The sequence below is a fragment of the Phacochoerus africanus genome, chromosome 1 (assembly GCF_016906955.1).
Source record: "Phacochoerus africanus isolate WHEZ1 chromosome 1, ROS_Pafr_v1, whole genome shotgun sequence".
NCBI classification, from domain to species: domain Eukaryota; kingdom Metazoa; phylum Chordata; class Mammalia; order Artiodactyla; family Suidae; genus Phacochoerus; species Phacochoerus africanus.
The window spans coordinates 40,575,403-40,593,957 of NC_062544.1; the positions used below are offsets into that span (position 1 = coordinate 40,575,403).

General features: G+C 39.2%; 1 protein-coding gene across 2 annotated transcripts in view; it reads left to right on the forward strand.

Annotated features, from left to right (window-relative positions):
• Positions 1–15,920, forward strand: part of DEPDC1B (DEP domain containing 1B) — a 90,731-nt gene extending 74,811 nt beyond the window's left edge. For both annotated transcript variants that reach the window (XM_047755827.1, XM_047755765.1), the window contains exons 8-11: positions 4,007–4,173; positions 7,633–7,809; positions 13,338–13,523; positions 14,980–15,920. In XM_047755827.1, coding sequence (XP_047611783.1) covers positions 4,007–4,173; positions 7,633–7,809; positions 13,338–13,523; positions 14,980–15,141 — 692 coding nt within the window. In that variant the 3' untranslated portion in view covers positions 15,142–15,920. The remainder of the gene's footprint in view (positions 1–4,006; positions 4,174–7,632; positions 7,810–13,337; positions 13,524–14,979) is intronic.
• The last annotated feature ends 2,635 nt before the right edge of the window (positions 15,921–18,555 follow it).

Here is an 18,555-nt window from a genome sequence, read left to right on the forward strand (position 1 = left end):
TTTTTTTTTTTTTGTCTTTTGTCTTTTTAGGGCCATACCCACAGCATATGGAAGTTCCCGGGCTAGGGGTCTAATCAGAGCTGTAGCTGCTGGCCTACACCACAGCTACAGCAACACAGGATCTGAGCTGCATCTGTGACCTACACCATAGCTCACAGCAATGCCAGATCCTTAACCCACTGAGCGAGGCCAGGGATCGAACCTGCAACCTCATAGTTCCTAGTTGGATTTGTTTTTGCTGCGTCACAGTGGGAATGCCTCTTCCAGTGTATTTTTAATTTCACCTATTTTATTCTTCCACTTTATTAAAACTCTGTTCATCCATTTTTCCCCTTAGTTCAGTGAACATCTTTATTATCATTGCCCAGAACTCTTTATTGGTTAGATAACTTATCTCCACTTTAAGTTCCTTTTCTAAAGTTTTGTCTTGTTTCTTCTTTGGGAATATACCCTTATCCTCATCTTGCCTAGTTTTCTGTTTTTATTTCTACGTATTTGGCAGGTTGGTTACATTTCCTGATTTTGGAGAAGTAGCTTCATGTAGGAGATATGTTATGGGGCCCAGCAGCACACTCCTTTTGGGTCACCAGAGCTATATGCCCTGGGAGTGCTCCCTGTGTGGGCTGTGTTTGCCCTTTTGTTGTTGTGAGGCCAACTACAATCTACCAGTGTGTGCACTGGTAGGTGAGGCTGCTCCCCTCCACCCCTAGCCCAGTTGACTCTAAGGCCCTGATTCATGTGGTGGGTGTGGGCCTGCTAGAGGATGGGGTGGGCTTCACACATGGCTGAGTGGGTGGCCCCGTGGTCCGTGGATGTTGTGGGCCCACTGGTGAGCAGGGAAAGCCCCTGGCACTAATAAACTAGAGGGAAGATTCCAAAATAATGCTTGTGAGCCTTGGAGTCATCATGATAGAATGAGCTCCCGAAACTGGCTGCTCCTATCATCTCCATCCTCAGGGAGAACCCCAGTCTCCTCCTTCTTCTCCAAGATGAGTAGGTGGGTTTGACCCAGGCTCCTTTCAAACTGCTGCCTCTGTGCTGGGACCTGGAACACATGACATTTTGCATGTGACCTTGAAGGGCAGAGTCTGTTTCCTACTGCCCTCCAACCCTCTTGAATGTAAGCCCTGCTTGGTTTCAAAGCCACACATTCTGGGGACCTGTGTCCTGGGTGCAGAACCCACAAGCTGGGGAGCCTGTTGTGGGGTCAGACTCTATACTCTCTGGGGAGTATCTCTGCAGTTGTGATATTCCTACTGTTTGTGGGTTGCCCACCCGTTTATGTGGGTCCTTGTATATTATATCTCTGCTCCTCCTACCTGTTTCATTGTGGCTCCTTCTTTATAGTTGTGGAAAATCTTTTCTGTTAGTCCTCAAGTCATTCTCATAGATAGTTGCTCTAGAAGTATTTGCAGCTTTGGCGTTCCCATGGGAGAAGGTGTATTCAGGGTCTTCCTACTCTCCTAGCGTGTCCCCTCCCTCCAAATGTTTACTTTTATGCTTTGTACCATATACTAGAAAATAGGGCTTGCCAAAAGAAGTGCATTAGATTTTCAATCATCTTGCAGGCTCATTCATAAAGCTATATATATGAAACATACAAAGATAAGGTGAAATCGGGAGTTCCCGTCGTGGCGCAGTGATTAATGAATCCGACTAGGAACCATGAGGTTGCGGGTTCGGTCCCTGCCCTTGCTCAGTGGGTTAACGATCTGGCGTTGCCGTGGGCTGTGGTGTAGGTTGCAGACGCGGCTCGGATCCTGCGTTGCTGTGGCTCTAGCGTAGGCTGGCGGCTACAGCTCCGATTCGACCCCTAGCCTGGGAACCTCCATATGCCGCGGGAGCAGCCCAAGAAATGGCAAAAAACAAACAAACAAACAAAAAAAGACAAAAAAAACCCCAAAAAACAAAACAAAACAAAAACAAAGATAAGGTGAAATCTTACTCTCCAAAAGTGTTTATAACTGGATAAAAGAAGGGATTTGTGGCCTACTGTGATGGTAGGCTTCATGAAAAAAGTAAAATGCTTTGTGGAGAAGTGGATCTGGAATTTAATTAGTTTTTACCAGCTCCAGTTGCCACCATTTCCAACCCCATCCAGACTGTCATCATGTTTTGCATCTTCCTTCCTCCTGGTCACCTGCTTAAAATTTATTACAGCTGCCAGAGAAGACATAATTCAGATCAAATGATTCCCCTTCCAAGAACCCTTCAATGGTTTTTCAGGCCACTTACCATAAAACCTGGAGTCCTGAATGATAGTCTAAAAAGTTCTGTGTGACCTGGCTCCTGGCTTCTGGCCTCTTTTCTAACCTCATTTTTGACTTGAATATTCCTTGCACAGTCCTCTCCTCACTCAGGCCTCACTGCCAGTCCTCAAACCCTCCCTTAACACAGTCTTTGCAATTACTATTTTCTTTGCCTTGAGAATTTGTCTCTGTGATATTTCCCAGGCTTATTCTCATTTCCTTCAGATCTCTGCTCATATGTCCTCCTTAGAGTGACTTTTCCCAAAATTTTGGGAGTATTTTCTCATCACTCCCCAGCTCCTTCCCTTCTCTATTTTTTTTTCAAATCTGTACTCCTTAGTCTGGTGTTCAGGGCATTCTAAGACTCATCTCTGCTGACCTTTCCAGTTTCATTTCTAATGACTCCCACAGCTTATACTGCAATCCTATTGAATGAGTTATAGTTCCCCTATTATGCCCCTTGCAGATGTCTCTTGCAGCATCTCTTGCGTTTTGCAACTTATTTTTTATGGACCTTTCCTTCTCACAGTGCATAATCTCTTCAAAGGAAGGGACCTTGCATATTTTTATATTTCTAAGACCTGGCATTCCTGGCATACTGTACACAGCTAGTAAAGATTTACTGAATGTAAAAGATGGTTTTGTCTCCAAGTTGGAGCTGGACAAGGTTTAGTATGTACTGATAAATTGCTGAAAGCAGTTTCATCTCTTTAGAAGATGTGAGGATGTGTGTATCTGGAGACGAATATGAAGAACACAATATTAGAATACCCTTGTTCCTTTTTCTTTTTCTTTTTTGTTTGTTTGTTTGTTTTTGTTTTTTTAGGACTGCCCCCGAGGCATATGAAGGTTCCCAGGGTAGGGGTTGAATAGGAGCTATAGCTGCCAGCCTCCGCCACAGCCACAGCAACCTACACTGCAGCTCATGGCAGCGCTGGATCCTTAACCCACTGAGCAAGGCCAGGAATTGAACCCATAACTTCATGGTTCCTAGTCGGATTCATTTCCATTGAGCAAGGGCGGTAACTCCTAGGATATCCTTGTTCTTAGCAAAATCATACTGTGTGAAGAAGGCTGACATGTAACATGATTGAATCAGTAAACTTAGCTGGGAAAAACAGCTTCAGTGGGAGGAAGGGTTATTTGACAAGTGTTAGTTAGAAGGAAGCAGAGCCATTTGGCAGTGGCATGACTCTAAGAGCATTAGTCCTATTGTTTCATCTATGAGAGTCATCCATAGAGCAGCCCTGCTTATCATGAGGAAATAGTACAAAGGAGAAACTTTGGGGCAGTGATGGTGCATTCGTGTTTTTGCTCATGCTATCTTGAACCTCTTAACAGTGTGAGTGTTGAGGGTTAGGTTAGGCTTAACCTGACTGCTCTTGGTCCAATGGGAAAGAATGCTATGAAAATTTATTTGTATCTGTCAAGGTTGTGGGAGGGGAAAATGGCTGTATTTGTTTTATATATTTGCCATCCCTGTTTGATGGTTTGTATTTTCTGTGCTAATTTGTGAGTGACAGTGGGTCAGTTGGCCCACTATAGTTGAACATGTGAACATGCTTTATATAATTTTAGTAATATATATTACTATATATATTTTAATAATATATGTATTTTTATAATATATACTTTAGTTATATATATTACTACATATATAACTTAATAATATATGTATTTTCTAAAACTTTAAACATAATAGTCAAATAGGCTGTAGGTTTTAAAAGGTTTAAAACTTTTTTTTCTTCCTAAATCAGGTTTGTTACAGAAAGAGAAAATGGCCATTGAAGCATTTCAGATTTGCTGTCTCCTCCTGCCCCCAGAAAATAGGAGAAAGTTACAGTTATTGATGAGAATGATGGCAAGGATCTGCTTAAATAAGGAGATGCCACCACTGTGTGATGGCTTTGGCACCCGAACACTGGTAGGTTGATTTCTAACATCTAACAGGACATGAGTTTTGGGGATAAAATCCACATGAGTAAAATTTACTAGCTTGGTACCCAGTTACAATGTGGGCTTCCTTAAAGAGCCATGGCTTGGAATCCACTCAGACTGGTGTTGTGCTTTTGCTCTTAGTGACTTAGAGAAGGTAATAAAAAGTGAAGAGTGAGTAGGGGTAGACTCAGTGTAGAGATATCTGCTGCTTCCTTCCTGCTGTCAACACAGAGAAGGAAGTATGGGCAGAAGGAATAACTGGCTTCTCAGAAACAGAATTCTCCCTCCAGGACAAAAAGGGTTGCAAAGCCTTTGCTACTCTGACTAGTTGGAAAGACGAAGCATATATCATGCGTTAAAGGGGGAGGAAGTTACATATAGAGATGGATCAGACAACTTGGAAGGAAGGGGAGAGGGAATTAGTATCTCTTGGGTCCATGAGTGAGGGTATTTCTTAATATAGTCTCAGTTTGGCTTAAAAACTTAAACTAATGTTGAATTCTACCCTGTCATATCAGCATATGGTTTTTTAATTAAAAAAATTTTTTTTATTACTCAATGAATTTATCACATCTGTAGTTGTATAATGATCATCACAATCCAATTTCACAGGATTTCCATCCCACAGCCCAAGCACATCCCCCCACCCACCAAACTGTCTCCTCTGGAGACCATAAGTTTTTCAATGTCTGTGAGTCAGTATCTGTTCTGCAAAGAAGTTCCGTCTGTCCTTTTTTCAGATTCCACATGTCAGTGAAAGCATTTGATGTTGGTGTCTCATTGTCTGGCTGACTTCACTTAGCATGATAATTTCTAGGTCCATCCATGTTGCTAAAAATGCCAGTATTTCGTGGTTTTTTGTTTGTTTGTTTATTTGTTTTTTTAATGGCTGAGTAATATTCCATTGTGTATATGTACCACATCTTCTTGAGCCACTCCTCTGTTGATGGACATTTAGGTTGTTTCCATGTTTTGGCTATTGAAAAGAGTGCTGTAATGAACATCGGAGTACTTGTGTCTTTGCGAGTCATGGTTTTCTCTGGATAGATGCCCAGGAGTGGGATTGCTGGATCAAATGGTGGTTCTATTTTTAGTTTTCTGAGGAATCTCCATACTGCTTTCCACAGTGGTTTCACCCATTTACAATCCCACCAACAGTGTAACAGGGTTCCATTTTCTCCACACCCTCTCCAGCACTTCTTGTTTGTAGCCGTTTTGATGCTGGCCGTTCTGGCTGGTGTTAGGTGGTACCTCATAGTGGTTTTGACTTGCATTTCTCTAATGATGAGTGATGTTGAGCATCTTTTCATGTGTTCTGTGGCCATCTGTGTGTCTTCTTTGGAGAACTGTCTGTTTAGATCTTCTGCCCGTTTTTTGATGGGGTTGTTTGTTTTTTTGGTATGGAGCTGCAGGAGATGTTTATAAATTTTGGAGATGAATGCCTTGTCAGTCGATTCATTTGCAAAGATTTTCTCCCATTCTGTGGGTTGTCTTTTCATTTTGTTTAGGGTTTCCTTTGCTGTGCAGAACTTTTTTTTTTTTTTTTTTTTGATATTTCTTGGGCCGCTCCCGCGGCATATGGAAGTTCCCAGGCTAGGGGTCTAATCAGAGCTGTAGCCCCCGGCCTACGCCAGAGCCACAGCAACGTGTCTGCAACCTACACCACAGCTCCTGGCAACGCTGGATCGTTAACCCACTGAGCAAGGCCAGAGATCGAACCCGCAACCTCATGGTTCCCATTTGGATTCGTTAACCACTGCGCCACGACGGGAACTCCTGTGCAGAAACTTTTAAGTTTGATTAGGTCCCATTTGTTTATTTTTGTTTTTACTGTCAATATTCTAAGAAGATCTGAGAAGATGTTGCTGTCGTTTATGTCAGAGAGTGTTTGGCCTATGTTTTCCTCTAAGAGTTTTATAGTGTCTGGTCTTATATTATTTACTGGAAAAATTTATTAACTTTCTTCAAAAAATAGCTTAGAGCAAAATTGATGTTTCATTGGAATGTATATCCTTTCCATATGCTGGTGAACCACCATGTATGCCCGAGAGTCCACTGGCCCACTTTTAGAAGTATGGCATAAGATCAGAGAACCAATGAGTGCCCAGAGTAATTCTTGACCTTTTTTTGTGGGGGGTGGGGCGGTAAGTGGATGAGTAGAGGGCTAATGGACCATTCTGAAAAGCTGAAGAAAACTTTGCATCTATTCCCTAGAAGAATGCATGTATAAAATTTTGCATACATTTTCAAGGCATTCACCAGTTTCCTGGAGTCCACAGTCTCCAGATAGAGTCTTTGTGTGTGTGTCTCTCTCTATATGTAGATGTGAGTGAAGATAAAGTATCTTATGCAGTATGCTGAAGAAGTGAAGTCTTATTAAACAGAGCTACATGATATCATGCATATAGGTTTTTTTAAAAAATTGAAGTATAGTTGATGTATGATATTATATAAGTTACAGGTGTACAATATAGTGATTCAGTTTTTGAAGATTATACTCTATATATAGTTATAAAACATTGGCTATATTCCCTGTGCTGTACAGTATGTCCTTATAGTTTATTTTATACATAATAGTTTAAACCTCTTAATTTTCTATCCCTATAACCTACCCCTCCCAACCACTAGTTTGTTCTCTACATCAGTGAGTCTATTTCTTTTTTGTTATGTTCACTGATTTTTCTTGTATTTTTTAGATTCCTTATACAAGTGATATTGTATGGTATTTGTCTTTGTCTGGCTTATTATATTTGCATGCCTATAGGTCTTAAAATAAGATGGTCAACGATAAAGTTAGTAGGAAAGGAAAAAAAGTCCATCCAAAAGGTAGTGTTAAGAATGGAGTAGTTAAAATGAATTCTATGGAAGCAACTGCTGTAATATTTTTTTATATTTTTATAAATACTTAATGTATTTATGAAGTCTCGTGGTTTTGTTCAAAGGTGATTGTCAAATGTACATATAAAATCCTAGATAAAATAGCAGTTAACTAGGAAAAACTGTAATGGTTGAGACACATAGACTGTGCTAACATTTTTTTTTAAAAAATGATGAAATTAGGAAATTATTACACTAAATTTGGCTATAAGTACTTTGAACTTAAAAGTGATCCAAGTTATGGTGGTGATAATAATTTTTAGAATTTGTTGAAGTATGTATTTGAAAGTGTCTGTTAAAGGGGGTACCTTTAAAACTGCTCACCCCAATATTTCTGCTAAGTCTCTGAGATGCAGTGCATCTGTTCATGCTGATGATGAGAAGATCAGCCCACCTGAGATGGTCAGGTCTGGCCATTCGTTGGGTAAGATGTGTGCCTTGTGCTGTGTGTTGTTTCTCACTGACTTTTTTGCCTTTTGCAAATTAGATCGCACTCAGTTCAGAGTAGGAGAAAACCCTTCATCTCTATTTATTTAAAAATCACACCCTCCCATTTTTTTTTTTTTAGATGGTTCAGACATTTTCCCGTTGCATCTTGTGTTCCAAGGATGAAGTGGACTTGGATGACTTATTAGCTGCTAGGTTGGTAACGTTTCTGATGGACAATTACCAAGACATTCTGAAAGTCCCTTTGGCCTTGCAGACCTCCATAGAGGAGCGTGTGGCCCATCTACGAAGAGTCCAGGTAAAGGAAGGGATAGTATCAGTTCTCTAAAATTGCCACAGAGAAATTAGAGCAGAAAGTCATGTAAGTTTGCTAGACTTCTTCGTACTTTTTGTTATGAGGAATAAACAAATTGGTATTTACAAACTGCCAACAACAGGGCTTGGCACATAGTAAGCACTGCATGTGTTTGTTATTATCTTTGAAAATCTATGAGTGCCCACTAGGTTTTGTTGTGTCAGTCAATGCTTCATACTTGTGATTGCGAATTCCTTAAAGTGGGTTTATTCAGAATCTGCATATACTTCCTGATGAAAGTGATGTCTGTGTAATAATGTCTTGATTTGTAATAGCTTTGCAACCTAGATATGATTTTTTGAACAAGAAAGCTGAGGCACAGAGAATGTAAATGATTTGTCCAAGGTCATGGAGGTAGGATTCAAACCGATAAATCATTCTCTAGAATCAGTGCTCTTTTTTTTTTTTAAAGGGCTACATGTGCAACATATAGAAATTCCCAGGCTAGAGGTCGAATTGGAGCTGCAGATGCTGGCCTACACCACAGCCACAGCAACGTGGGATCCAACCCTCATCTTCGACCTACACCATAGCTTGTGGCAATGCCGGATCATTAGCCCACTGAGTAAGGGATTGAACCCACATCCTCATGGATACTAGTCAAGTTCGTTACCACTGAGCCACAGCAGGAACTCCCAGAATCAGTGCTCTTAACTACCATTCCATACTGCCTCACTGTAGAATGAGGTGTGGTAGAAGAACCTAGCTTTAGAGCTGTAGGGACCTGGGCCAGACTCCTGGCTCCCCTCTTTCCTTGTTGTGTGGCTCTGGGAAACTCCCTTAACCCCTCTGGATTTTGGTTTTTGGAAATGTTTTTTTTTTTAATTTTTATTTTTTTTATTTTTTTTTTTTTATTTTCCCACTGTACAGCAAGGGGGTCAGGTTATCCTTACATGTATACATTACAATTACATTTTTCCCCCACCCTTTCTTCTGTTGCAACATGAGTATCTAGACGAAGTTCTCAATGCTATTCAGCAGGATCTCCTTGTAAATCTATTCTAAGTTGTGTCTGATAAGCCCAAACTCCCGATCCCTCCCACTCCCTCCCCCTCCCATCAGGCAGCCACAAATCTCTTCTCCAAGTCCATGATTTTCTTTTCTGAGGAGATGTTCATTTGTGCTGGATATTAGATTCCAGTTATAAGTGATATCATATGGTATTTGTCTTTGTCTTTCTGGCTCATTTCACTCAGTATGAGATTCTCTAGCTCCATCCATGTTGCTGCAAATGGCATTATGTCATTCTTTTTTATGGCTGAGTAGTATTCCATTGTGTATATATACCACCTCTTCCGAATCCAATCCTCTGTCCCTGGACATTTGGGTTGTTTCCATGTCTTGGCTGTTGTGAATAGTGCTGCAATGAACATGCGGGTGCACGTGTCTCTTTTAAGTAGAGTTTTGTCCGGATAGATGCCCAAGAGTGGGATTGTGGGGTCATATGGAAGTTCTATGTATAGATTTCTAAGGTATCTCCAAACTGTTCTCCATAGTGGCTGTACCAGTTTACATTCCCACCAACAGTGCAGGAGGGTTCCCTTTTCTCCACAACCCCTCCAGCACTTATTATTTGTGGATTTATTAATGATGGCCATTCTGACTGGTGTGAGGTGATATCTCATGGTAGTTTTGGTTTTTGGAAATGTTAAAATGGGCCATACCTACTCTGTGAAATTGTTGTGAAGACTAGAAATCTCTGCTTTAGCATCAGTCCCATCATCTCTTTTCTCATCTATAAAATGGGATAATTATAGTTAACACATACCTCCTAGGGCTATTTTGGGGATTGAGTGGCTTAAAACATTGAAGTGCTCAGAATAATGTTTACTACATAGTAAGCCCTCATTTGGTAGCTACCGTTGTTATTATTATCATTGTTATGTTATTCCACAATATTATTATTTTTTAAATGATTTTTTTCCCATTATAGCTGGTTTACAGTGTACTGTCAATTTTCTACTGTACAGCAAAGTGATGCAGTCACACATACGTATTTACATTCTTTTTCTCACATTATCCTCTATCATGCTCCATCGCAAGTGACTAGACATAGTTCCCCGTGCTATAAAGCAGGATGTCCTTGCTTATCCATTCCAAAGGCAATAGTTTGCATCTATTATCCCCAGATTCCTAGTCCATCCCACTCCTTCCCTCTCCACCGTGGCAACCACAAGTCTATTCTCCAAGTCCATGAGTTTCTTTTTTGTGGAAAGTTTCATTTGTGCCGTATATTAGATTCAAGATGTAAGTGATAGCATGTGGTATTTGTCTTTCTCTTTCTGACTTACTTCATTTAATATGAAAGTCTTCTAGTTCCATCCATGTTGCTGCAAATGGCATTATTTCATTCTTTTTTATGGCTGAGTAGTTTTCCATTGTGTATATATACCACACGTTCTTTTTTTTTTTTTTTCGTCTTTTTGTCTTTTCTAGGGCCGCACCCACAGCATATGAAGGTTCCCAGGCTAGGGGGTCTAATCAGAGCTGCAGCTGCCAGCCTACACCAGAGCCACAGCAACACAGGATCTGAGCCTCTTCTGCAATCTATACCATACTTACAGCAATGCGGAATCCTTAACCCACTGATTGAGGCCAGGGATTGAACCCTCGACCTCATGGTTCTTGGATTCATTAACCACTGAGCCATGATGGGAACTCCTATACCACATGTTCTTAATCCATTCATCTGTCGATGGACATTTATGTTGTTTCCATGTTTTGGCTATTGTGAATAGTGCTGCAATGAGAATGCAGGTGCATGTATCTTTTTTAAGGAAAGTTTTGTCTGGATATATGCCCAAGAGTGGGATTGCTGGGTCATATGGTAATTCTATATTTAGTTTTCTAAGATACCTCCATACTGTTTTCCATAGTGGTTGTACCAATTTACATTCACCCAACAGTGTAGGAGGGTTCCCTTTTTTCCATACCCTCTCCAGCATTTGTTCTTTGTGGACTTATTAATGATGGCCATTCTGACTGGTGTGAGGTGGTATCTCATGGTAGTTTTAATTTGCATTTATCTAATAATCAGAGATGTTGAGCATTTTTTCATGTGCTTGTTGGCTATCTGTATATCTTCTTTGGAGAAACATGTCTTTGGTTCTTTTGCCCATTTTTCAATTGAGTCACATTATCATTATTATTGGTAACATAATATTCCATAATATGGATATACCTATACCATAATTTATTTAAATGATTGATCACTTCCATTTTTGCAAGCATTCTAATAGTAATTTTCTTTTTTTCTTTTTAGGGCCACACCTGTAGCATATAGAGGTTCCCAGGCTAGGGGCTGAATTGGAGCTATAGCTGCTGGCCAACGCCACAGCCACAGCAATGTCAGACCCCAGCCGCATCTTCGACCTACACCACGGCTCATGGCAATGCCGGATCCTTAACCCACTGAGCGAGACTGGGATCGAACCTGCAACCTCATGGTTACTAGTTGGATTCGTTTCTGCTGTGCCACAATGGGAACTCCATAATAGTAAATATTTTTGTTAGATTAGATTAGTTTTTTGCTGCTGTTGTTTGATCTGCAATTATTTTCTAAGAATAAATTCCTAGCAGTTTGGCGTTGCATGGTCAGAGACCCTGAATGTATGTTAAGGACTGATTGCATATCATCAAATTTTCATTTAGAGTGATTGTTCCAGTTTACATTCCCCTCATTGGTATAAGAAATTGTGTATTTCTTTATACCCTTGCCTACTTTTATTATTAGTGTGCATATCTTTCCCATTTTATTTTTATTATTTATATAATTTTTTTGGCCATGCCTATGGCATGCAGAAATTCCCAGGTCAGGAATTAAACCTGCACCACAGTAGTGACACACTCTCCATAGCAGTAACAGCTTAACTGCCCTTTGCCATTTTAATGGGTATAAAGTGTAATCTTACTGCTGTTTTAGTTTAATCCCCTACCTTCCCCTGATATTTTATGAGCCAAACTTAAAACATTAAAAAAAAAAAAGAAAAACACTAAATTTCTTCAAGGAGAGGTGATAGTGGTGAGTCCATTGGTCTGTGTCTTTGCCAGGCTTGTGTATTCACATGGCATAGGCATGCGTTGCAGACACTTGGCTCTGTGAGCCCCTTACTGTTGGTTGAATATCAGAAGGCTGAGCTCGTATGATGGATTTAACTGCAGAGCAGTACAATCTTATGAACAGGCACTGCCATAGCCCTGAATAAAATTTCTAACTACCCAATTGTCCAGTTACATTTTTTTCTTAGAAATACATACTCAGTAGAATTGCCAAACGCTTGTTTGTTTTAGCGCCTGGAGCCTTGCACAGGCTGCTGAGCCCCTTCATCATATCACATTTAGGGTGATGCCTCTCTAAAAAAGAAGTGTTACTTGAACTGTTGTGGTGAGTTGTTTGGGGGCAGTTCCAGGGCTGATCCTGGATTAGATAAACAGTGAGGTTGGCATTGTTTTGACACTAATCTTCTATTGACTTTGTTTGCAACCCCCTTCTTCCTCTTGTGCTCTTTAATCATAGGTATCCAGTGGTTTTCTCTTGTCCTAGTTCGGACTCTTAGTTTTTACCTGGGCCTCATCCTTTATTCTGGCCCTTTTCAGCTTTTTCCAGATTTCCTAATTCAAATGAAAAAGAAAGGGTTGTGTGTGTTCCCCTTTAACTCATGGTTCTGGTCTATCTCCCTTAGGTTATCTCTAAATGACTGGGTACACTGTTGTTGATGCATGGAATGTACTTCATGTAATAACCCTTCTTGGCACCATATTTATTTTTAACTGTGGCTTCTGGAAAAAGAAACGTAAACCAAAGACATGAATGTAATGGTAGGAATTTTACCCACTGCAGAAGAACAGTAGATGCTGCATTTCTGAGAAGATGAGTCTTCTGAAAAGGGCTCTGACAGTCCTTTTTGGTCTCTGAAATTAAATATTTCTAATGGATGCCTTTATTTACAAATCTCGGTATCTTTTTCCCTCTTATTTCTCCCTCTCCTTTTCATCCTGCACATTGTCTGCACATTTGTTTTCAGTTGTTTTACACTATTAACATGTGTGGAGATGGGTGCAGTATTTCCTTCTGCATGGAAGCTGAGCTAAATCTGTGCCTCTTTCGATCCCCAAGGGAGGGAGGATCAGACTCTCGAGATGTGAAGGAACCTCCATAGTTTCATAGTGTGTGTTTGCACTCACTTGAGTCGACATACTTAGTTTATGTGTAAATTTCAGATCTTATTAGAAGAGAATGCAAGGATTTTTGTTTATGAAAATTGCTTTGGGGTTAAAAAAAGTAAACACTCATATTTAAAACTGTGACTTTACATTTTTTTTTTTCTTTTATGAAGTTGTGGAAACACTTTTCCTTGTCAGTATAGAGTTTTTCCCAATCAAGTTGAATGTCATAGTGTTTCTCCTGGGAGATATACTATATGATCTGAACTGGTAAACATGCACTTTCACTAATAATCCCTTTGCCTCAGATAAAATACCCAGGAGCTGATATGGATATCACTTTATCGGCTCCATCATTTTGCCGCCAAATTAGCCCAGAGGAATTTGAATACCAAAGAGCATACGGCTCTCAGGAACCTCTGGCTGCCTTGTTGGAGGAAGTTATCACAGATGCCAAACTCTCCAGCAAAGAAAAGAAGAAAAAATTGAAGCAGGTAAAAAGCATATTTATAAGTCATTTCTTCTCCCTACTGTTATGTTATTTTTCCCTTTTTATTCTCTATTTTAATAGATTTCATATGAATCTCATCTTCTGAGACATAGCAGTTTTGAAAGTAAATTACTTAATTCATTAATTGACACAACTGTGGTCTGTTTTCCAGATCTTTATTCTCTGATGTAGATCTTTTACCATTATTGAACTCTTCATTTGTGAAGCCATTCTCTAATATTTGTCCTTGGTTTTGATATGTGATATGACGTGAGTTAGTGGAGTAATTACTTCAAATGCAGGGAAACTATCAAATGAGGATGGTTTCTTTTGGTTTTTTTGAAAGGCATGTCATACTGAATTCACACATGTAAAATGTCCAGAATTTAAAATGCTTTGGTTTTAGATATCAATATCAAATTGGTTTCTTGCCTGAGGCAACATGGACTAGGGTTTCAAAGAATAGTTTCCAACTCAGAATTGGTTTACCTTGATCATTTTGAAAGTATTCTTTTAAGAGCTAGTGAATGGTGTTTCTATTTAAAGACTGAATCCTGCATAACTTGATTTCTGATCATACCATATTTATGTATAAGATTATACACAATTCTAGATTCCCATCATATTTTTCTCGTAGTAATTTTGGAGAAGAGTTCAGTGGTGTGGATCAAAGGAAAAACATACTGCTTCTTTGTAAGCTTTTCAAAAAGAAATGTATACCAGCATCTTTTCTCTTCTACTTGGGCAGAAGCAGGTGGGGCTGAGCTAGAGAAGCAGGGGAGTGATAAAACGTTGGGCCCAAATTTTCTTTAACTGAGTAGAAAATAAGTCAGTTACTGGTGAAGGCATATTTATAGTTTGCAGGGGAGAAATTTGAAGAAATATGACCCAAATGAGAAGTTTACTTGAAGATTAGATCAAATTAGGAGTTCCCATTGTGGCTCAGTGGTTAACGAACCTGACTAGCATCCATGAGGGCATGGGTTTGATCTCTGGCCTCACTCGGTAGGTTAAGGATCTGGCACTGCTGTGAGCTGTGGTGTAGTTTGCAGACGTGGCTCGGATCCAGGGTTGCTGTGGCTGTGGTGTAGGTCGGTAGCTACGGCTCTGATTTGACCCCTAGCCAGGGAACCTCCGTATGCCGTGGGTGTGGCCTCCCCCCCAAAAAGATCCCCCCCCAAAAAAAGATCAGATCAAATTAAAGATGAATTAGATCTACAGAAAGTTGGAATCTAATGATTTAACAAAAAGAAATGAGTTTGTGTTGAAGTGAACCTGTAATCTGTTTTCTTCTTGTTCTCTTTCCTGATGGAAAGCAGGAAACGTTAAAACAAAACAAAAATATGAAAGTATTGGATCAGAAACTCTTATTTTGAAATTAGAGTGCCCAATTTTATCGCCTCTTGTCTGTTTTTTTTCACTTTTCTTGGATTTATGTGTGTTTTGTTTTCGTTTTTTAGTTTCAAAAATCCTATCCTGAAGTCTACCAAGAACGATTTCCTACACCAGAAAGTGAAGCACTTCTGTTTCCTGAAAAGTCTAAAGCAAAACCACAGCTGTTGATGTGGGCACTAAAAAACCCCTTCCAACCATTTCAAAGAACTAGAAGTTTTCGGATGTAGTACTTTGATAGCCGTTAGAGACCTCTGTTGATGCTGTTGTTTTGAGTTAATGGGTGGTTGGAGGACTATACTGGTGGAATAAAGAAGCACGTAAGCCACAGACTACTGATTTATAGAGATTACCTGACTTCAAAAAATGTTGAGCCATTGTCAGTATTTTTATAAAACTCAGTGCTATTTTTAAAGTGTACAAAGCAGTTAAAAATAAGGAGACATATATATGGTGGTAATGTTAATATGTTTGTTATAAAATTTAAGGGTCTTTTCATTTTTTTATTTGTTGTTTTTTACAGTGTTTATAAAATATTTGTGTGTACACCTGATTACTGATGTCTTTGTGATAACCAAGACTGAAAGATAATGTATATTCTTGGATAAGAAAGACACTGGATACTGTTACTGTGATGCTATTGACTTAATAGCCAATTGTGATCTCTGCTGTGTAGATTGTTTTTCCTTGTTGCACAAAGATTCTTAATGTTCTATATTACATTGGCTGTGTCTTTTATTGCAGATGTGTTGGATGCTCCGACAGATTTTACTTTTATGACATATATATTATAATTAAACACCACCTAAATGAAGTAGATTTTCATTTGCCTACACTAGTATAATTTCAGTCTTGGCTAAAGATGGAAAATGGAACAGGATAAATTCTTGCAGTCCTATTAGTCCTGTGATTCTAAGAGGATCTTTGTTGTTTCATGAAAAACACAATGAGTTAAGTAAAATGAGACAACTTCCTTCATATATTTCCCTAGCTTTCTCATCCTTTTGAAAGTAAATGGAATGTAAATAAATATCATTTTTTAAAATACCATACATGGTGTTTCTTTTTTGGCATTTATCCCTGCCTTGGCTGGTGTTCTCACATCAATCATTTATTTCTATGATAAAATAAGAAGTAAGATTTGGGTTTTTGTACTGGATTTTAGGAAGTACATTTCTTTTGCTATGTTTTGCCCTCTTGCAAATAGTGGAACACTTAAAAATTAGAGCAGCTGGAAGGCTTTTTCTGAGAGCAATTACCCCAAAACCTAAGAGCAACCCTTACTAACTGGCTTGCTCTGGTATTGTGACTGATACTTCCTTGCACTTGAGATCTGCTTCTGTTCTTTTGTAGCAGACTGCTTCTTGCCATTGACTCTGGTTTTGCCCTCTCAAAGATGGAAAGAAGTATTCCTATTTGTTTGAATACCCCTTATCATAGAAATATGGGAAATAATGGAAGATTTTTAGTGTTTCAGGATTTTTTCTCAGACTTTGGAATTTTGTTTAAAGACTGGGTCTACTTTCTGCACTGTTTGTTCTTCAACATAGAATTTACTTCCCAGAGTCTCCTCTTCTAATGCTATAGTTTATCTTTGGAAATATATGTTACTGTTTTCTTTCTTTCCTTCCTTCCTATTTTTGTCTTTTTAGGGCTGCACCTGTGGCATATGGAAGTTCTCAGGCTAGGGGTTGAATTGGAGCTATAGCTGCTGCTATAGCAACGTGGGATCTGAGCCACATCTGTGGCTCATGCCAGATCCTTAACCCACTGAGCAAGGCCAGGCATTCATTGAACCTGCATCTCACACATGGATACTAGTCAGGTTCGTTACTACTGAGCCATGACGGGAGCTGCTATATATTACTGTTTTAAAAATTTTTTTCCTGTTAAGATTACTTTTCTTTCTTTTTTTTTTGGTTAAATATACCATACTTACGGAGACATCTTAAGACACACATGTGAAATTGAGAGGTGGATAAAACCAGTTTTTCAAAGTGGTTGTGTCAATTAAAAACCTATCAGCAGGACTTCCCCTCGCTCAGAGGAAGTTTATCTGACTAGTATCCATGAGGATTCAGGTTCGATTCCTGACCATACTCAGTGGGTTAAGGATCTGGTGTTGCAGTGAGCTGTGGTGGAGGTCGAAGACACAGCTTGGATCTGCTGTTGCTGTGGCTATGGTGTAGGCCTATGGCTATAGCTCTGATATGACCCCTAGCCTGGGAACCTCCATATGCTGTGGGTGTGGCCCTAAGACAAAAAATAAAATAAAATAAAATAATAAAGTTTTAAAAAAATCAGCAGTGCTTAAGAGTTCCTGTTGCTTAACATCCTCACCAAAACTTGCTGTTGTCAGAGTCTGAATTTTGAGTATGGTGGATAAATAATGGTATCTCATTGTGGTTTTACTTTGCATTATTAATATGACTGAAGACTTTTGTCACTTGTTTTGGACTTTTTTCACTTTTGTTCAAATTTTAATAGCAGCTTGTCAAGGTACACATACACACACACACACACACACAAGCACATACTAGTGAGATTTTGATTTTGGTAATGTTGAACCTAGAAATCTGTTTGTAGAGAACTGCTATCTTTATGATATTAAGTCTTCTAGTCCATTAACATGGTTTAATCCTTCAATTTATTTAGAATAAATGAGAAAAAAACTAAATTTCTCTGTGATGATTTGCAAATGTTTTATTAATTTCCTCCCAGGTACTTGATATTTTTTTAAAAAGTTAGTATTAAAATGTTAAAATATGTGAAAAAACTAAAGATAATAGTACCCATCATTAGCTTCAACAGTTATTATTTGACTTATAAGTACCTGCTGTTTGATGCTATTGTATATGGGGTTATTTTAAAACTTCCGTTTTCTGTTTGTTGCTTACATGTAGTATAAACTGATTTTTGTGTGCAGATTTTTATACACAACACCCTTGCTAGACTTTCCTATTAACTCTAAATAGCTAATGTGATTCTTCTGGATTTTAATAAGCAAAATAATAATATAATAATAATAAGCAAACAATGACACTTTTGGTTTTTCATATTATTTTCAATAATAATATAATAATAATAAGCAAACAATGACACTTTTTGTTTTTACACAAGGGCATAAATGTCCCCAGTGATCCCTGCCTCTCAGTATTTATGCCCTCGTGTAATCTCCTCTCTTTGAATGTTGGTTGGATCTCCTGAAACACTTCTAACAAAGAGACTATGGCAAAAGTATCACTTTTGAGATCAGACGATAAAGGCTCTGGCTTCCATCTTTCTTGCCCTCTCTTATTCTCTCCCTGGCTTGCTCTGAGCGAGGCCAGCTGCCCTCTTGTGAACTGCCTTCTGGAGATGCCCCCTCAGGCAAGAAACTGACACCTCTGCCCAACAGCCAGTGAGGACAGGAGGCCTGCCAACAGCTGTGTGAGTGATCTTGGAAGTGGGTCTCCTGAGGCCTGCCAACAACCACGTGAGTGATGTTGGAAACAGAGATGAAGGCACCTGACACCCAGACTGTAGCCTTGACACCTTGATTATAGCCTGTGAGAGACTCAACTAAGCTGTATCTGGATTCTGGACTTGTGAAAAATATGGGATAATAATATTTGTTGTTTTAAGCCACTTAATTTTAGGGTAAT